General features: G+C 40.2%; 1 protein-coding gene across 1 annotated transcript in view; it reads left to right on the top strand.

Annotated features, from left to right (window-relative positions):
* LOC309717944 (eukaryotic translation initiation factor 3 subunit H) overlaps positions 1-21465 on the top strand; it is a 64580-nt gene that overhangs the window by 22049 nt on the left and 21066 nt on the right. Inside the window, exon 3 of the mRNA XM_082552880.1 lies at positions 19628-19795. Coding sequence (XP_082409006.1) covers positions 19628-19795 — 168 coding nt within the window. The remainder of the gene's footprint in view (positions 1-19627; positions 19796-21465) is intronic.

Raw genomic sequence — 21465 nt, 5'->3', positions numbered from 1 at the left:
AAGCCAGACTGAACTGTTCTCTGCTGACTCCTGCCGAAACATTCGGTATCAGCTGCATGGATAGTTCACAGCTGCTCGCTGGTTTTTCATAGGCAAATTTTCTTTTAAGCAATGGTTCATCTTCATCATGAGGGTTGATTTAATAAACACCTTGGAGGGAAGCTTCTCTGATTGAAATTTTGTCTTAAGGGGAATTGTAAAGACACCATGAAATCAAATTAAAGTGAATACTGTGTGCTGTTTATACACCAATGATGGGGGGAAATCATTTTGTGGGTACTTTTATTTATTTATTCATTTATTTATTTATAATAGTTTGCTGTTTGCGTATAAAATGCCAAGGAAATGTTAATGAATCATCTTCCCCTGGAGGCGTATACTGATGATGTGGTAGGTGGTGCCTGCTCAGCCCTTGGGAGCAGACCAGTAAGAGCGGACGGGGCTTTTTAGAAGGAGAGCATCCTCTCTGGCTCCTCACATTTATAGGAAACACAGTGATGAGTAAGTGCTGAAGCACATACCACTATGCTAGCAATTTTATGGGAACTCAAAATCTAGCAAAATGCAAAAAAAGAAAACACCTAATTGGGACATGTTAGATCAGCTTTCTCCTCCTGCAGGGTTTGTAAGTTTTCTAAACGTTGTCATTCGTGGCAGACACGATGATGTGGGTTAATTGAAGTCACAAGGATTAAAAATGCCTTTGTCGTGATTTCTGCTCTTTGCTTGTGTATCTACATATATATAATATTCAGCCTGTGTGTATTGGGTAAAAAATGGTCCACACCTATTCTGATAAGGTCTACCTTGGAGTTAGCCCTTCAATAGATCAGTCTACCTGCCCCAAATGGGAAATTGATTTCCTCCGTTTTTCCTTACTCTCCCTCAGTGAGGCTAATTAGAAATCACTTGGCAGCCCACCTTTAAAGGAAATACATAAACATAAAAGCTAATATGTGGACTGTTATGTATTAGGAGTTTTCAAGGGCACATTGGCCTTTTCTCTAATAAAAAAGAAAATCACTCATTCCCTTTCCCATTGTCTCCATACTAATATTTCCTCTTTCCTCATCTTGATCCCCTCTACCTGAGTTTTGTGTCTCTCTCACTGTAGTGTAGATCTAAGACTGGCTGTTAACAGCGAGCCTGGTCTGTATCTGTGTTTGAATGCTCACCTGGCGTTATAAATCAAGAATGCGAGTCCCCCGGGTGCCGTCACCATTGCCATCAGTTCCACTGTTTTATTCATCTGCTCCTTTGTCTCTTCACGATTCTGCCCCGCATTAAATTTTGTGCATCTGTGTGTGTGGAGGGGGGTCAGAATGCATTACTGCAGACTGCAGGATAATCCAGGTGTGCTGTAGGGACTAGTGGGAGGGTGAAAGGTAAGCAGGAGAGAGGGATGTGACAAGGATTTGAGAAATGAGGTGGGGATGCTGAACATGACACGGGAAGGACATTTGCTTTTTGGTTTAAAGCATTAAAGGCAGTAATTTTTAAAGATACTGATTTTGTAAGCGCAGCATCGTAGCGGCAAAATCACCACGCACACAAGATAAAGACAACAGCTGCGCTGGCATTTCGGCTATATTTGTGTGTAAAATTATCATTTGACAAGAATGTTAGAAGCAACAGAAGGTCTCTCTTATTTTTTCCCTGTCACACAGTGCACAGCCGCTGTGAGGGTGACAAATCACAAGGAAAACACGGTGCATGTGCTAACGATTCATTCCGCTCCGCTCGGCTTCTCTGACCACAGGATTTACAACAAACAAACAAACAAACAAACAAAACAACAACAACAAAAAAGAAACGTAGAGGAATATTAAAAAGTCACTCAATCTAAGTTTAAAAGTTGAGGTAAACTAAGTACACAGCTAATCCAGCATGTCCAAATTAACACTGTCGGATTTGATTTCAACACTATTAAAGTGTCTATATGGGTCCACACCAGAGAGTGTTAATTTAACTCTTTTTGGAGAGTTGGTACGTTAACTCTGATTTAGTGTTAAACACCAAATCTGTCTGGAGTTGATAATTTAACACTTGGTGTTAAGAGTTTATATATTAACTCTCAAAGAGTATTTTAGTTTAACTACGTAAGAGTTATCTTCTAATTCATTCTAAAAAGCGGGAATTTTACTGTTCTGAACTTCTAGAAATTTCTTTTGGAAATAAACATTTACTAAAAAGATGCAATGGTTTTTGAAAAACATTTATTCTGAACTGTGCACCACAATTTCAAAACATTTTCTGAAAGATGTAACAGTATACATGTTCTCACTTCATTAGAATTTTGTTTATCAAAAGGTCTGACATGGTAAATGCAAATAACAGCATTCTCATCACTTATTTCTTCAATACAATATGCATGTCCTTCATTCATCCCTTTGTGGAACTTCAACGCACTTCTGCTCTCCCCCATATTCCATCTTCACAAGCATATCCTGTGTGGAGATTGAATAAAAATTAGTTGACACTAATTAATGGCACAAATAATCCAGTAAACAATTGCAGCACAGTAAAAAAAAAAAAAAAAGGAATCCTCTTTGAGCCATTACTTGTGTAAAGTATTTTCCCAAAAGACAAAGACACAGGCAACAGGTAATACTGAACTAAATGTAAAACCTCAACCTTTTTCATTTTTACCTAAACCGTGTGCACAAAACTCTGGAGGGATCTAAATGCTACCGTAGAACCCAGTCAGGACGTCAGCTACTGCTGTTTGCTCGTTTTTTATTTTATTTTATGGGCGATCGTTTTCAGGCTTCAAGTAGCACCATTATACCAACATTTCACATTCTAGACATTGTTTTAGGTGTATTTGACCAAACGTTTGACTGAAAATTCACATGCAAGCTTTTTTCAAGGCTGTGGTATTTGCCCGCAAACAATACCTTTCAGCTAGCTAAAACAGAATATTATGCTATCAGCGAGCAACATGGCTAATGCCTTTCACACAGCTTTGTCTCAACTCCAAAGAGCCACAGAAGTAAAAGCTCATAATAACTAGAAAGTGCATTTTCTGAAGAAACTGCAGTGTGAATGCTTGAATCTGAATGTATGCATTGAAATGAAATAATTACTGAATTTAAGTTAAAAATTTTGAATGAGATAAAAAAAAAAACCCGAATTTAACCTGAAAACAAAAGTGCTGAACTGCTAAAAGCTGAAGGTTACACAGAAGAAGAAGTTGGAAAAAAGCTGAAAATGTTTTAATTGTAAATTAGAAAAACCTAAGAAATGAGAAAAGAACATTTAGAGTCAGAAAACATCTGAAAGAATATTAAAAGGTCATATTCTTTGAATCACTGAATGACTAAAATGTGATCCCTCCACTTGGACCCACACAGTTTAAAAAGTTTACATCTCTGAGCTTTGAAAGACAAGATGTTGGAAAAAGAACAACGATGGCGACGTTTTGAGGGTAAAATGATGGCTGTGACACTGTGGACACAGCAGCAGTTGAAAGAGAAGTGTTTAATATGAATCTTGGCACAGTGGCAGGCAGAGCTCGTTAAGCAGGCAGGTGTGAGCCTGGTTGCTATAGTGACTGCACCCAAGGGCTCCATACACACGTACACAGACATGCACCTCACTTTTGCTGCTTAAAATGAACAGAAAAGTCAGGCCGAAACAAATCGCTCCCAAATTAAAAGTACAAGTCGTATTGACAAAATTCTTTCACCGTGAGCGACAGCAATGTCTAGTCTACCTAATTCTCAGTTTTCATGCCTGTGGAGCTTATTATATGGACGTGGTGACAGTGGAAAGACACCATGCTCTTCTGATTTTCAAACGAACCTTCTGAGCCATTTTAACATTAGAGTCTATGGAAGAGTTGGAGGGAGGAGGCTGTGCATTGGTGACATTTATGAAAGAACCATAACACCTAGTACAATAGTAAACACATTGGATGAAAGAGGACAGCCATGGCTATGTTTTGAGGGTAAAATCATACCTGTAGAGCAAACGCTGTGGACACAGCAGCAGTTTTAAAAAAGATTTTAAGATTAATTTTTTTGCTCCTCTCACTCTAGCAGTTGAGCTGTCTCACTCTAGCCCCAACATTCCGTCCCATACACACCCATTATAAACTCTGAAACGGGTGAAAAAACATCATGAAACTTAAACTGGAACTGAAGAAAAAGTATAATAGATATTGAAAAGATAAATACAAGTTGAATAGTTGAATGTCTTGTCTTCGTTTTAAAGTTTGAATGGTGGCTCTATGTCAATGTATGTGGAAGTAGTAAGAGTTTAAAAATGAGTAAGTTGGATGAGGATTTGAAGGGTCTCCCCATTGAAATACATTATAAATTTTTGTTGAATAAAGTTGAATAAAATTAAAAATATAAATGTTAAAAATGAGAAAAATAGAAGCAATGTTGTCCAAAAGAATAGGAATCTAACGGTGTTTGAATGGTTTTTCTAAGTTGAACGGTTTTGAAGGAGTAGGCTTTCAAAAAACGTACGGAAAAATAAAATATAATAATAATAATAAAGATTAGAATAACAATACTGTGAATGCTTTTCAAGCATTCACACTAATAATTGAAACAATCTTTGAAAAAATGACTTACCAAGCATGGCAAACAACTCAAATATGTAGAGCAAAATGTTCTGAAACGGCTTCACTTCAGCTTCGATTGGAGCCGTGCTGGGGGCGGAGTCTGTGAATTTACTCTGTTGGTGTCATAGCCCCTCTAGGAGTTCAGAGTTAAGAGGTCAAGAGTTAATGTTTCCATTTTAACACCTCCAGATTTGACAGAGAAACACTCATTTTTAACACTCGATTTTAACTACTATCATTTTACACCTCAGAGTTACATTAAAAGAATGTGACTCTGCTTAGAGTAAAATTAACTCTACTTTTGCAAGGAGACTATTAACACCAAAAAATCTAACACTTTTGAATTTGCTGTGTATCTGCAGTGACTGACAACACAAAGACGTAGTTGACATTTCCACATTGAGACAGCATTTTTCCCCCAGAGTCACCGTTCGTTTTATAAGCAGAAGCCAATGAAGACTCTTACTTCCAGAAACCTGAATATCCAAAATTTCTCATCTTCCTTTGCAGCTCTGCTGGGCTGTTTTAGTCACAGATGGGCAAGCGTTTACTCATGCGAGTCTGATAGTTGTGAATTTTTTATTATTAGTTGTTTAAAAAAAAAAACACAGGTGAAGCCACTTGGGATTTAGTTTGAAACAAATGATGTGGGTGGTGCAGAAATTAATTCTCTCTGCACAGATACTTAGTTCATGTAGTCACAGGTGTAGCTACTCCAGCTTCTCTTACACAGGACTGAGTGCACTTTCAAAACCTGTTTGCAGCCATTAGCAACGCGAGGGGTACCTCGTATTGTTTATGTGAAGCTTAAAGTATAATATCAAAAAATAGGTATTTAAAATATTTTTACATTTAATGTGTTCGCTCGAGTGCAAATATATGTATTAATGATTTGATGAATCTTGATTGCATTTAAGGCATTTCTTATTTGTCATGAGAATTATTCATTTAAAGGAAGAAGCATGTGCATGACTGAAAAATGGGTATGTGGAAGCCTGTGTTGAATTGTGTATCCCCTTCATTGCTTGGACCTCACAAACACTCAAATGTGAAATGTGTACAAGTTGAATGTGGTTTTCTGCAAACTGAATGTTTATGTTGGTATGTTATGTTTGGTCAGCTGTTAGCAAGTATTGTAGCTTGTTAAGGTAGTTGCTCAGCATTCTATGGGAAGCACCCATCAGCTCTATTGCTAGGCTTCATCATTCAAAGGAAACAACATGCAACATTACCCATTCTAATACTCTCGTGGGCTTTTGTGACCTCACAGATGATATCTTACTCCCCTTTGCCTTCATAATGTCACCAAATCGGCCACCACAGTTAATAAATAAACCTCCACTAGCTATGACATTTACCTTTGTTGATGCTAACACCTGTATGACTGTGAGCACCCAATTTCCTTCCTTTTTGTCACATTTGAGAAGATAAACAAGTATGCGAATACACATGATTTCCCCTTCCCCATTCCCACTGTAAAAACAAAGGCCTGACAAGCAGCGTTGTCAAATGTGCATACGGTGAGCTCGTCAGTGTGTTATGCACACAAAGCAGCTGCTTCAGTATGCTCGCACTCCCTCTTGTGCATCACTGCATCACTGAGGGTGGTTTGTGTGCCTGATTGTGGCACAGTGTGCGTGTTTGTATGTACATGCGCGTGTAACGGAGGCAGCTCTCCGCAGGGCTTGCTTAACTAAGATTAATTGCACCTAATCCACTGTGCCAGGTGGAACATAGACCGTGGTGGGTGCACTCACACAAACACGCAGAGACACTCACAAATAGGCACACACATCCCATTATAGCCTTGCTGCTGAAAATTAGCCCCGCACCTCTCCTGACACTCCGGACCAGACCACAACTCGATACCACCATTTACTTCCCGACAAGTTGCACATTTATCACTGCTCCCGTCTCCCGACAGATGAATGCACGGACGGACAGAATGCCACGACGGAGCTATCTGCTCTCTCACATCCGCACCAGCTGACCTTGACAATGCATAGAAAGAATGCGTTTGTCATCTTTCCTCTGTAGAGAAGAGGACGAGGACTTAATGTCTTCGAAAGTCGTTGTTAATGTATAGCTGTAGGAACAAGTGCACTGTGGAGTTTTACTGAAATAATGGGAAAGAGAGTGTTCCAAGGTCAGCGATATATTTACTGTACTGTATAGCAGGGCGAAGTTGATGATTGGCTACAGAAATTAATGGTGACAATGATTAATTTATTGTTAATAAAGTCATCTGTAGAGTGAATTGCTTGTAAATGAAAGCCTGCACATTACCATGCTGTTGGGAAATGCTGATTGGCCTGTCAGGTTACACCTGTCCTGGTTGGCAGTGTCATTAAAATGTGTTCACGGTCAGTGTGCTGGAAATGGTTGATTTAAAATTTTTGCTTTTTTCAGGTGAACTTTGAGTAAAATTAGGTTATTACTTCATTTATTACTTTAGGTTCATTCATGATTTAATTTCTCAGGTGCGCGCACACACACCCAGGAGATGCATCAAACTGTCTTTTTCCAGTTGTGATTGAATACCACTACAGAGGATTTTTTGACACCAGACTTAAATTAATAGGTTAATTCCTGGTTTCTTTTTTAGAGGAAGGAACACCGTTAGGGAATTGGTATTCATTAGTAAAATAATACATGGCAACAGGTTACTTTGTACTCTTGTAATTTACAGTCACACTAGTTTCCTCTATTCCCTTACAAAATAAAGCTGTTTACGAAGCAGGTGTGAAATGACTCCAAACTACATGGACTTTGCTTTTAGCTTCCTCCTTGGCTATGTTAGCTCTTATCACCCCAAAATCATGTGGCATTCCACAAGGATCTGGGTTCAGTCTCATGTTATTTTTGTGGTATATTATTATCTCATTATGTCATATTATTAGTAGTAGTTTGAAAACCTTTTTTTAATCATCTGTATGCTGACAACATTGAACTGTACCTCTCCTTTATATCTCAGCACATATAAATTAACCATTTTATTTTGTCTCACTGCAACTGGTGGCTGGATGGCAAATAACTTTATCATTCTCCAAACATCTAAGGTCTTTCCCATCCTTTCTGTCTCAAAAAGTGAACTGGAGACACTTGCTCATCCCTTCGTCTCCTCCGACTTGATCTTTTGTAATGCACTAAAACTCATGTATTCAGAACGTTTGTATGTTCTGTGTTGTTTTACCTGGTTTACTTTTACCTTGTATTTGCTCTTAAAAAAATTAATTTAAATTAAATACCCCTGTAACACTTTGTGACTGGTTTCTTGTCTTGAAGTGTGTTATATAATTAAGTTTTAGCTAGTTGCTTTTCCACCAGCAACCAGGTCACTAACATAGAACTGAATTCAGTGGATTGCCACATAGCTCTGCTTGTTGTTATCAATCACCGACCAAGCTTTCTGAGTCCAGATTGGACCAATATCCAGGTAAAATATTAAACTGGTGCATCCCTAACAGACACGCGCAGATTGACTTTTTTTTTTTTTTTGGATGAAAGACGGGCAGTCACCTTCTTTCTCTTCCCTCTGCCTATCACACTTTCTCCTTTCCTACCCTTGGTCTCCTCCCTTCACTTTTCCCCTCTGCACCTCTCGGTTACTGTCATCATGTATGTCATAATGATGGGGAGCAGTGGCCTTCATTTATCTTGTGCCTGTGTTGTGCTGCAGATAATGTATCTACGCCTCTGCTTCCTGGCCTTTTTTCCACACCCTCTCAGGCCTGTCAGATGAAGTAGACTACTCTTTCATCCACACCACCCCTGATTTTTCAACCCATTATTTATCTCTTCACACTTGTTTTTTCTCACCATTTATCCAAAATGGGGTTTTTGTTGTTGTTTTTTTAAAATAATTATTTGCTAATCTTGTCATTTTTAGATTTCATGTTCTTTTTGCTAAATATGCATTATTTAGATGTGACAACATATGTAGGTTGGGGAACTCACTCACAGAAAGGAAAGAGAAAAGGAAAGTTTAGTATACTTGGTTAGGTTACACACTGACCACACTGATTGGCAGTGGTTGTGAAGGACCATCATACCTGCTTAAGGACATCTGCTATATCAACCCTGGCTAAAGGCATCTCCTGTACCTGCGTGTGTCTGTGTAGTGTGCATGTGCGTGCACACATCTGGGTGTACTTGTGTTTGGATATCGCTGCCTGGAAGTGTAGATTGTTTGCCTGAGACAGACAGAAGTGGAGATTGATTTATTCCATTTGTTTTCAATCTAAGGCTGATGTAGGTAGCACATGTGTTTGCTTAGGGCAGCGCTTGTTAGCTCGAAGCCTAATTGGCATATTGTGTTGTGCCAGTGGGGAGAAAAGGAGTGTGGCCCTAATGAATTAGACTTTAGACAAAACCTAGCTATTGTCTTTAGTGGCTGTTAATTAAGCAAACTATATTTGCAGGAACTTGTGCATTTGCATTTGTCATGTTAAAGGTCCCATGCTGTTAAATTTGACTGGGCTTTACAGAATCAGAGGTGTGAAAAGTATTAACTGATTACATTCCTCCATCCTTATATTGCTTCCATTTTTGCATGCCAGGAATAATTTTTTAGCCAGTACTCCAGCAGAATTGAAATCAGCCAATAGTTGTTGAACTATAACAAATCACGAACTGACAACTAAATGGGGTTTCTGTCATTGTAGAGATGTGAACTGGGGCAAATTAATGTTATGTGGCCTATGAAGGAAGAATTGACAGTTTTGTAGAGAAACCCTGAGTTGGTTGAAGAAAGGTTGTCTAAGTTGGGGGTCTTCTGGAAGAAGAAAACTCAAACTTTCCACTCAGAGTTCTCACTAAATCTGCCTTTTAGCACATGACCCCACTGTTAAACTATACGTATTACTGTGTGACTGTTAGGGCCGCCACGATTACTCGACTAGTCACGATTACGTCGACTATCAAAATCGTCGACGACTGATTTAATAGTCGACGCATCGTTTGAAGCTTTGTAAGATCACAAAAGACGCAGGAATAAGTAGTAGGATTTAAGAGTGTAATAACGGACTGAAACAGAAGATGCCAGCTGCCGTTAAACCCCGAAGAAGAAGAAGAAGATGCGTCCCAGAATTCATAGCGCAGCCCAGCTCAGTTTCCAACAATGGTGGCAGCTAGTTTGTTTTAATATTACTCTTATTATTCTTTCTGGGTCACAAAATTAAACGTTTAACATATTTTCAGGCGAGAATGTAGCTGTGTAAACCTCAAATATCTGCTCAGTTTATCAAGACACCACATATTTTCAAAAGCGCTCCGACGTTTTCGGAGACGTCTGTTACCCACTAGCTCGATAGCTAGCCGGGGGCAAGGCTCACTAGAGCCTGTGAGAACACCGGACTCCCGGCAAATCGTTTTCAAACCCACCGCCATCTTTCGCTACTCAGGTTAAATATATATGTCACTTAGATAACTTAAAAATGTTATTGTTTGGCTTTTTTTAGTATTTTATTTGTTCCTGAGTAAATCGGTTTGGCTGAAATTAAAGTTATAGTTTTTACACCGCTGTATAAACGTCAAGCAGACAACTGATTATCAGAAGTGTAAGATGCTCGAGAATATACTCCGGTGTCCCGTTATATTTTAGATAGCAAGGAGTTTATTAAACTTCACCGAAACAATCTGCAAATTTCATTTAAATTTAATAAACTATCTTGTCTTTATTTTTAGTTAGCACATACTTTAAACACTTAAAGCTGTAAGCTAATGATAGTTACATAAGAGCAGATGCATGCTTGTGCAGTAAGCTGTAGGTTTTACGTCCAATGGATGCATGCTCTGATTAGTCGACTAATCGCAAAAATAATCGGTGACTAGTCGACTATCAAAATAATCGTTTGTGGCAGCCCTAGTGACTGTTGTTGTTTGGTTAATCTGGTAGTAAAGGGTCAGCTGTAAAGCTATAAGCACAGGTGGGTAGAATCAGTGATGAAGGAACAAGCGTGATGAAGGTTGGTATTGTGAGCTTAAAGTGCTAAAGAAACCCTGCGAACCTGGGAGATCATGAATAACTCATAAAAAAGGGCTACAGCCATTAAATTTGAGTTCCACATGGGCTTTGTGGGCTGGGAATGAATGGATAGCATTATGGATTTTGTCTCAGTTGCATCTCATGGGTACAGCATATAGACATGCACTGCATTTGATGATGGCTAATCTTATTTGTCCTTGAGAGTAACAGCATGTCCATCATTTCCTTGTTTTATTGTGGAGACATTATTTTCACTTTCTGCGCTGGTCATTTTTCATTGTTTTCCCAAATCTGGACAGGGTATGAGTGAAGAGTTTTTGGACTCTGCAGATAACCTGGAATTTTTAACAGATTTGGAGAAGGAGAGAAGTACAAACATTACTGAGTCTGTTTAGGGAATCTGAGGGAGTAGCAAGGTTAGATGAAGGGTTTGGCAAACGGGGCAGCAGCATTGCAACAACAAAGAAGAGAAGGAAGTCGGCCTCAAAGCCTAAAAACATTCAGATTATCTTTGTCCTCTGAAGTAGACGTAGTAGTGGATGCAGCGTTGTTTAGTTGCATATGGGGTTAAGTCAAGCCTGGAGTATTTATAGAATGCTTAGTGCTTGTCAGAGAGGCTTTTAAAGAGAACTGCAAAATAAATGTGTAAACACAGAGATGGTAAGAACCACTCTGTTTTTACCTTCCAAAACAGCTTGGCATCCTTGTCGCAAAGTAAATGACTGTCAGAATGGAGTGCAGAGTAAAAGTGGGTTGTCAGCTGTGTTGAATGAATGGGTCAAGAGTGTGGACTTGTTCAATTAGGGTTTGTGCTCCGGGGCCCTGAGGGTGAGGTGGGGGGGAGAAGAACAACAGCCTTCTTCACTCAGCAGTACGCTGGTAGAATACGATGTCTTTAAATTGTAAGCTAAACATTTGTTTTGTTTTCCTCGTGGCTCTAAAGTATTTATGAAATGCCAAAATGAGTGTGGTTTGCTGTCACTGTGGAGAACATATGTGGAAATAGGGGTTTTCAGTCTGTTCAGTACAATCAAAAGTGTTACACTTCATGCACGAACTGAATCTTTTTTTGTATGTGTGTGTTTTTCAAGTTTCAGCTTGAGGTGTTAATACAAATTAGAAATGCATTATATATGCATAGCTTGATATTTCTTAATATTGAAGATATTTCTTAACATATTCTTTCTTTCTCTTTAACTTTCCTTGATAAATGCACCATCTGAAAGTCATAATTTTAATTTCATTGCGGCTTCCAAATGGATTTTTCCCCCTATAACGAAAATGTATTTTTGATGGAGGTCTGATTGGCCCATTTATCCTTATTTTAAACTATTAAAATGTTCTATTCGCCAAATTCGGTAAGTAGTGGGAGGAAACTGAGGGTAAAGAAATGTCGCTCTCCCAAGCTTCAAACACTTGGCACCATTGTCTGCTACTCACCTGCTTAACTTGACGCTGGTGGATGTAAACTTTGGCGTGTGTGTGTGTGTGTGTGTGTGTGTGTGTGTGTGTGTGTGTGTGTGTGTGTGTGTGTGTTAAACCGCAACAGACTTTCCAGGCAAGGCCCCGTCAGCCTGTCAAGGTGGTGATTAGAATGTGTTGTGACACACAGATACGTGCAGCCTCACATTCAGAGACCCACACACGCTCACACACACCTTGCTGCCCGCACAGAGATGTTGTGGCCTGCAGCAGCATGCAAGGTCCAACGTCTCTCACCTTCCTTTTCCACACACACACACACACACACACACACACACACACTCTCCTTTCCAGATGTCACACTTTTACTCTCTGCATCACATCCTATTTCCTTCTCAATTTTCTGTTGAACTCACAGTTCCTCACATACTCCTTTAAACACACTTTCACTTTGTCTCTTGTCTAAATACACACACACACAATCAAGCAGCACTAAGGGAATGGACAGACTCATTCCCCGTCTGGCCTCAGAACCAGATTGATTGATAGGAGAGGCGGCAGGGCAGCAGAAATGAGTGAGGAATAGCAAATGGTGGGGCACGCTCCCACCTCCACGCCTTGATGATATTGTTAAATTGGCTGTTCTTGGGCTAATGCTGCTGTTATGTCCACAGAATATTACTGGCTTCCCTAGTAAAGCAACAGGGGGGGAGAAAGAAGTCCTCTTTCTGTCTCTCTTTCAAAAAGTCCATATTAACTGGAGTAGCTCTCCAGCTATTCTGGTGAAGTAGAATTTGTGTTGTTCCTTAGCACGACTAAATGTAGTCTCACCCTTGGTGGATGAAGAAAGGGAAAGGAGGGAAAAGAAAGAGCACGATCATCTATTATGTGTGTGCACCCTCAAGATAATTAATCCACATGATACTTGTGAGCCTGTAGATGATGCACGCTGCCTCTTTCATTTTGTCTATGAACTGTTGTGCTGTAAGTACTATATTGAAGGTAAAAGTAAAGTAGGCACAGTCATAGTTGAAAGAACAGAACATTATTCACGTCAGATTACTCTAGCCTTTTTTTCCTCCCTGTTTTGACATTCAGGAAGTACAAAAGCTTCTCTTTGTCGTGTATGAACCTCGAGTCCCATGATGTGTTTGTAGCTTTGACTTCTTATCTCTTTATGACTCATTTTTAGGTATAAAACAATATGTCAGTCAGTGCGTAGATCAAAAATAGGCACCGGATAATCAATTGGCCACTCAGGGTAAAAATGTTCATTCATTATTTATTTTTTTTTTGGGGGGGGGGGGGGCGTGTCAGTGTTTTCCAAGCATGTACCAATCTGTCTTGCTTGTTGACTGATATTGACTATTGGCAAATAAGATGGCATTTACAGGTGTCAGCGAAGGATATTTATCTGTGCTGTCACGTCAGTTTTGCCCTTGGTAAAGGTTCAGAGAAAGTGTGATGAAGAATACTTGTGTCATAATAGAGAACAATACAAAAATAGGGAAGATAAACAGGTATCAGCTGATATAGATAAGTAAGCTAAATAAATATATATAGATGTAGAGAGAGATTTGTTTATCGGTGTCAGTTGATACAAAAGAACACAGAATTTCACTTTAAGTGCATACAGTTTTTTATCTCATCAATAAGTGTCAGTTTGTTACTGGTGATTATATAACTATAAAAATAATTGTTTTTAGCACCTATGTTATCAGGCAGATTGAAAGATCTCCAGAGGTTTATGACTTCCAATCAGTGTTGAGTCGACACAGCTAAGATGCCACGCAGTTTGTTTTGCTGTTTGTTGTTCTTTTTTTTTTTCCTCCACAGCTGTAATTTATGGTTTATGAACAAAGAAGGTAGTGGTCCTGTGCCATTTACAAGACTCTTGTATCTTCTATTAGATTTTTGTAGTGGATGCCTCTGCAGGCCTGCCACTGGCTGGTTGTCTCACTCGCCCCCGAATCTCACTTTAGCTCTCAGGCTAAGAGACAGTTGATTTTCTTCATGTGTCTTCTGTCTTTGTTTCTTCGTCTTTTCCTTTCTGACCTGAGTACAGCCGGTAGGAGTTTGTTTGCAAGGCGGCCTGTCTGCTTGAGTTTCGTCTGGAAGCCGAGTGTCATCCAGTCGAGTAGAGTACACGTCAGTCAGTGTGAAGTTGGTGTAAACTTTGATTAGTTTGAACACGCGGTAGTCTTTTCCCATTCACATGGTGTCATTTTAATGTTAAGAGTATTCAGATACACAGACTTAATGACATGCTGGGATAATCTGCTGGAATAAATATATTTTAATTTTTTCTCACCATCACTTGCAGTGGTGCATGCATGCATGTATTTTCAAATTATGGAAATGTAACAAACACAAAGGAAACACATTCAAATTGTGCAAAATAGAAGAGAAAAACATCCCCAAAAAGTTCAAATTAAAATTAAAGAAGGCCAATACAAAAGTATCTGCTGAATACTAATTCTACTATTTCTGCAGCATTTTTATTATTTGACTTTCACCTTTTGTGAATTGGGGGTCTTTTTGTTTGTTTTCTGGGTTGTTTTTTTTGCCCATGCCTCACATTGTTGAAGTTTTAGTGGGAAGAATTCATATTATTCCAGAACTTTTAAAAATGACAATATTCTTGAAGGAAATCTGTATATCAATCCAAATATGAATAATAATTCTGAGGAATCAGAACCACAAACCCAGTGGGTTAAAGCATTTTTACTGAGGCTCATATATGGCTGTCCCTTTGTTTCTCTGTGCCCCATTGCCTCTTTGCTGCTCAGTTTGTCCTACAAGCTACAGGGGGAAAGACACTATTGAGACGGCGTTTCTTTCGTTATGGAGGCTGCTCCACTCTTTTGAAATTCCGAGTACTTCAGATATGATTTCTTAACCTTCTAAAGATCAGTGACTTTTCACTTGAGTCTTAGATTTCTGCTCCTCTGTTAAAAAGAACCTCCCTGTAAATGCTTCTCAAGGATACTTAGACTTTTGACCAACCTTTTCATTTTAAAGAAAACGCTGAAATCCACCCTTGAATCTAAACTGTAATATCGACTGCAGAAAGACCCACGGACTTTGAAGTTGTCTTGAATGCCTTATAGATCAACTCGTTTGACAGAGATCCAAGACGAGTGATTGAGAGTGACACGTTTTAACATTCAGCAAGGCTCGATGGTGTAAAGTCACGCTTTAAACAACAGGCCGTTTTAAGTGGTGTCGCGCCAACACATGTTCAGCTCTTGCAGCTTTTGAGATGAGAGATGAGATGAGATAGCCTTTATTTGTCAGTTGCTGGTCTTTTGCCCACAACCGAGATGACAGACCTTGCCGACCGTACATACAATACACAAACATCACATTGGGGAGACAGGTCAGGCTAGGTAGCAAGGAAAAAAACATCGAAATGTGTAACACAAAAGGATAATACAGGAAATCATAGATATCAACACACCATAGCACAATAAACACAGACAAGCAACATGGGAAAGTGTTCCAGTGTGTACATCTGATCTGGGACCGCTGCAATCTTCGACTGCGCCTCCAGCTGACCCGATGTCCACATCAGAGGGGAGGTAAGCGTTGGAGGTGGCGTTGGATCCGGGGTAGGGAGGGTGATGCGTCAGTGATTGCTTATCAGTATCAGTATATGTATGTGTTTGCGTGTCCATAGTTCAGCTGAGACAGTGTCCTTCGCCCTGCCAGGCTAAGTAAACAGTCTTCCAGCCAACCCAGGTGGCCTTGTAGGGAATGGGAAGGAACAGACTCAACACAGTCGTTATCAGGGAGTTTTTGTTCGGCTCCAGCCTTGAGCCCACAGCTGGCACCGGGTAGCCGCATTATGATGGTGATTTTTCTTTTGCAACACCTCATGAGAATTTCAAAGCTGTTCTTTAACACTCCGACACTAGTCTCTCAATCTCCCGTTAGAGAACTGCGAGCTTCCCCATGATGGTATCAAACTTGCGTTCCGTGGTGTTGACATTCTTTTGCTCAGAGAGCCGATTCTGAGAACTCACGACTGCAGTCAGCTGTTCCACGATGTAATCCAACTTTCACTCAAAGGTGTTATTCTGAGCAGGCCTCTCCTTGATGTAACCCAATATACGCTCAGGGGTGTTATTCTGAGTATTCACGGCAGCTGTAAGCGTCTCCAAGGTCTTAACCATGCTGCTCTCAATGAGCCCGTTCTGAGAAGTCGCGCCTCGTCCCATCGTTTCAATCCCAGCGGGCAGCCTTGGGGGGGTTTGAACAGCCGGTTCCGCTTTCTTAATTCTCCGATAAGCCAGGGCCGAGCCAGCTCCGATCAGCAAGAACCCTGTTATCATAGATCATCATATTTTTTTTATTTATTTATTTATTTTGATGACGACCTTCTTAAACCATCACTTAAGAAGATCATCACCAGTTGTTTAAATCTGCAATACAGTCATAAGGAATAGGAAATATGTGCTGAAAGCAAAGTCCCGATTGAGCTGCATATTGGACACAACAAAGATTAGAGTTGCGAACTAGGAATTGAAGGTGGTGTTGAGTTAGGGAGGAGAGATGGCCAATTGGTTTTCCTACCTCTGTTGTCAATCGCCCAGCCTTTAGCTTTTGTATCAGAGACAGATCACTTTGTACACAATTTCCCTGCTAATGATAGGGTGCTGGGCTGGTGCATGCCTCAGTGGAGCCTAAAAGGTAAGTACCCATACTGATGGGCATAGAAGTGCACAGACAGATGCTGTATTTAGGTGGCAGGCTGCCTTGAGCTCTGTGTGTCTTGGAGTCTGCTACTAGCCAGCCCCCAAGCAGAGCCATTCTCCAACAGACTTATTATCCTTCCATCACCATCACTCCCTCCTTTCCTCACGCTCTTTTTTGCTTCTCCTGTTACCCTTTTCTCCCACTCTCTGTTTTAATTCTCACCTACTTCTTATTTGTCACCATTCAGTCAGAATTAAAAACTTGAATGTTATAGACACACACTTTAGAAACACACAAACACACTTGCAGATGCTACCTGAAACCTCCTCCTCCTCCTATGATATGTACCAGAATTGCTACAGTCTCCCAATTTCTCTCTCAATCTTCATGTACTGCATCTTCCTCTATTTCTCTCCTACTTTCTCATCCTCCTCCCTCTGTTTGACTCTGCTTCCTTTTGTCTCACTGACCATGTCAAACACTAAATAAAGGGGAAGATTTAAAGGATAGACTGTTACGTCCAGTTCATCAATTCATGTATGGGGCCACAAAAAGGGACTGTTCCCATCCACTGCTCCAAGCCAAATGTTAAAATTCAGTTCAAGGAGAACATTTGATTGATTATTTTCTTTGTTTTGTTGCAAGAAACAGGTTTGTGGGAGGTTTGCTTCAAGAAAACTTGAGATTAATGCAAATCAGATGGGGTCCCTTGCATCGCTTTGGATTTTAGTGATTCAGAAACCTCAGTGTTTTTAACACTCCATGAACTCTTGGAGGTCAGCTAATTACAACCAAATGAAATGTTAATATATTTTGACTTTGGCTGATCTCTGCTTTACATAACCTCAACTGCCAGGGGTCAAATTTTGACCATAAGGCAGAAGATAAAAAAAGAAGTTCACCCATTTAAAAAAAATAAATAAATAAATTGTTTTCTTCCCTGCCTTATTTTTCTTTGTGTGTTCCCTCTCATCCCACTTCCCCTCTTTAACACGTTCCCTCCATTTCAAGTGTCCTTCATTTTTCCCAGCTTTGCTCTTTTTTTCTTTCCCTTTCTGCTTTTCACCCATGCCTCTTTTCAAACCGCTCCAGTTTGTTCTTGCTAACAGCCCCAGTAGGAGAAGGATGTGCTCTACAGACTGGGGTCTAGGGGGCCACAGCTGCCCAATCACAAACTGATTTATCAACCTCCTCCAGCCAGCCTGCATAGAGATACTGTTTTGCTTGCTTGCTTTGGTTGTTACTTACAGCCAGCGAGGCAGGTTGTTTGTATTTGTGGCTGTGCATCCTTAGGATGTGTCTGCCATAATGAAATGGCTCTCCCCAAAATGCATCTTGCCTTCTCTCTGTCTGTGTCTCTGTCCTGCCGTTCTCTCCCCAGTACGATGTACCGTATTTTCACGACCATAAGACGCACTGTGCTAAAAGGCGCAGTCTCAGTTATGTGTGCCATTACTGTATTTAACACACACATAAGGCGCACTGGATCATAGGGCGCATACAAGTACCGTATGCGTATTTAAAAATAAAGTGGGAGCAAACCTGAGTTCGGTACCTTACTCACATTTTTATTACCAGTAATCGTCATCATCAACAACACACAAGCATACAAGTGTGCGTATTTAAAAATAAAGCAGGAGCAAAACAAAGTTTGGTACTCACATTTTTATCATCAATCAAACCCATCGAAGTCCTCATCCTCTGTGTCTGAATTGAACAGCTGCGCTAAATCTTCATCAAACATGCCAGGTTCACTTTCTTCACTGTCAGAGTCACTTTCCGTGCCGTGCGGCTCCTCGGAAATGATGCCGGCTTTTGCGAAAGCTCGAACAACAGTGCCAGCAGACATGTTAGCCCAAGCATCTACAATCCATTGGCAAATTGTGGCGTAACTCGCCCGGCGCTGGTTTCCACTCTTGGTTAAACTGTGGTCTCCATCGGTCATCCATCGCTGGATGTGTTTGTCGCCGATGTGTTTGCTGCAGTAGGAGCGGAAGATGGCCAGCTTTTCCTTATAATCCGCTGGAAGTTGCTGCGCTACCGTAGTCCTGGTCCGGATGGAAAAATGGCACCGTTTCATAAAAAGTGAAAGTGAAACTGCTTTTAGCCGAATGGTGACCGTCGAAACGCTTCTCCCGCTCGTTCTTTGCTCGATGATCGCCTTATGTCCGCGGAAACTCAGCTGCGTCTTCTTGACCTGCCGGAGCTTGTTTTCCAGCTTCCTCCACTTGCGAACCATCGATTCATTAATCTTAAATTCTCTCGCCGCTGCTCGATTTCCATGTTCCTCCGCGTAGCTGATGGCCTTCAGTTTAAACTGTGCTTCGTAAGCGTGTCTCTTTGCCATTTTCAGGGTTGTTAAAACAACGATGTCCTGCATAACGCACATACCTGTTCTTTTATACAGGTATGTGCAATAAAGTCAACGCACACACTTCACCCTTTAGCGTTCTCATGGTGTTCTCTACTACGTCCTCCTTACAACACACAGGGCGCACTGCGCTATAGGGCGCGCCGCACTTTTTGAAGAAAATCTAAGACTTTTAAGTGCGCCTTATGGTTGTGAAAATACGGTATTAACTGACATAAGTAATGAAAGGCTGACTGGTGAACCCAGCTGATGTTTGTTTTAGAAATCTCCACCACAGCCACTTGATAACAGAAGATGAAGCTTTTGTTTTTCCTCAGTTTCATTGCATTCGTCCTTCACATCCTGGTTGCTCTTTTTCTTCACCATATTTATCATTTTTCTCACATCTCCTCTCTCCCATTACTCCCTCCCCTTGTTCATACACCATGTAGAGTTCCAGATGGAGAACAGATATTCACAGTTTCAAAAAAAAGAAGCTGATTTCAGTGAACTGATTTTTTTTCCCCTTCTTCTTTGTCCCATTTCCCTGACTTTCCCCTCCCTTCCTCTCTATTTCTTCCTCTTCCTCTGCCTCTAGTCCAGTACCAGATGGAGATGATGCGTTCTCTGCGTCACGTCAACATTGACCATCTGCATGTGGGCTGGTACCAGTCCACCTACTATGGCTCCTTTGTCAGCCGAGCGCTGCTCGACTCTCAGTTCAGCTACCAGCACGCCATTGAGGAGTCAGTAGTACTCATATATGGTGAGTAGTCCTGTACAGAACACGGCGTAAAGACAGTTTTTTTTTTTTTTTAAATCATTTTGTTTACTTTTGTTTGCAAGTTAAGACCAGAAATTGGCAAAACATCAAATATATTTTACTATAGATGAACAGACAGAACATTACAAAGAATTTGAATATAAATAAAAAAGATTCATGGTATAGATGTTAAATTAAGAATTCATCAATTTAAGTATAATTTACTTATTATACTTTTTCTTATATTCTTTCATACTTGCACTGGCGGTGGATGCTCATATTAAATTTGCATAAACATTTAAAGAATAAGAGCAGCTGAGCCTAAAGTTCAGACTGTTCAAAGCACTTGATCTCTGATATTTTGTTTCCTTTTGCTCCGTATGATGTCAGTGAGAGTGGGTATCTCTAATGTGTCAGGTCCACAGCTGTGACTGAGTATAAAAGCCCCCACGAGAAGAAATCTGCCTTAAAGTAGGGGAATGGAAGCTGAAATGGCTTATTTCGCACAGTGGATAAGCCAAATTATTTTGAACCTTTAATAATGTAAAGCTGCCCTAGTGGGGTTCAAGAATTAAAATAATTGGAAATTTGCATAATAGGTCCCCTTCAAGTTTATGTTGTGTGTGTTTTTAAGAGCCACAATAAAGGTGTAAATCTTGGACTGTCTGTTGCTGTTACATTAAAAAAAAAAAGTTGTATTGATAATGTGATATCAAGCCAAAAGGAGAGAAGGGATCCACTGCTGTATTTGTCACATGTCCTAAAGCCATTCAAACCTTTCACAGGGCACCAGTACTGAAAGAGACTCATGCTGGTGGAAAGTCATTCTAGTAAAGTTGGCCCCACAAAGTACTGCTGAGTCCTCATGAAATAAAGTAAACACAGCAACATCAAAACACTCACCCTAGGCCTGAAAGCAGAAAAGCTTGCTTAGTTTCAGTAAACATGGTCGTTATCTGTTTTCTTTCTCTTGCACCAAAATGGTGCCTCTACAAGAGAGTTGATTACAGTCATTTATGCTTCATTGTCACTCAGGTTTCTGCCATGATTAAACAACCACATGTCAAATTTAGTCTCTTTAATCAATAGGTATCCAAGAATAGGACTGCCACTGAGAAGTCTTAAGATATTTTGCTGCGGTGCACTTTTAGAAACTCAGCAATAAATCAGTCTGACAGATGTAGGAACAGATTAGTGGAGGTAAGCACAGATGTTTAAAAAACAATCTAATTCTAAGCGTCATGTGCCTGGAATTAGATTTTTGTTTCAAGATGGATTTCTGCAAGTTCTGCATTGTCATCAAGTCTATATCATCACCCCAACCGGTCGCAGCAGATGGCCGCCCCTCCCTGAGCCTGGTTCTGCCGGAGGTTTCTTCCTGTTAAAAGGGAGTTTTTCCTTCCCACTGTCGCCAAAGTGCTTGCTCATAGGGGGTCATATGATTGTTGGGTTTTTCTCTGTATCTATGAAGCGCCTTGAGGCGACTTTTGTTGTGATTTGGCGCTATATAAATAAAATTGAATTGAATTGAATTGAATTGAATTGAATTGAATTGAATCAAGGAGACTGACGATTATTTATAGAGAGTTTTTATTTTTGTGCACATCTGCAATAGTACAGATTTAGATGGAGATGACTTTTGGCTTTTGACCTTACAATAAATTCTGTTGATG

Source organism: Aulonocara stuartgranti, assembly GCF_965226115.1.
Source record: "Aulonocara stuartgranti genome assembly, chromosome: 11".
Lineage (NCBI taxonomy): Eukaryota > Metazoa > Chordata > Actinopteri > Cichliformes > Cichlidae > Aulonocara > Aulonocara stuartgranti.
This window is presented reverse-complemented; position numbering and strand designations above follow the sequence as displayed.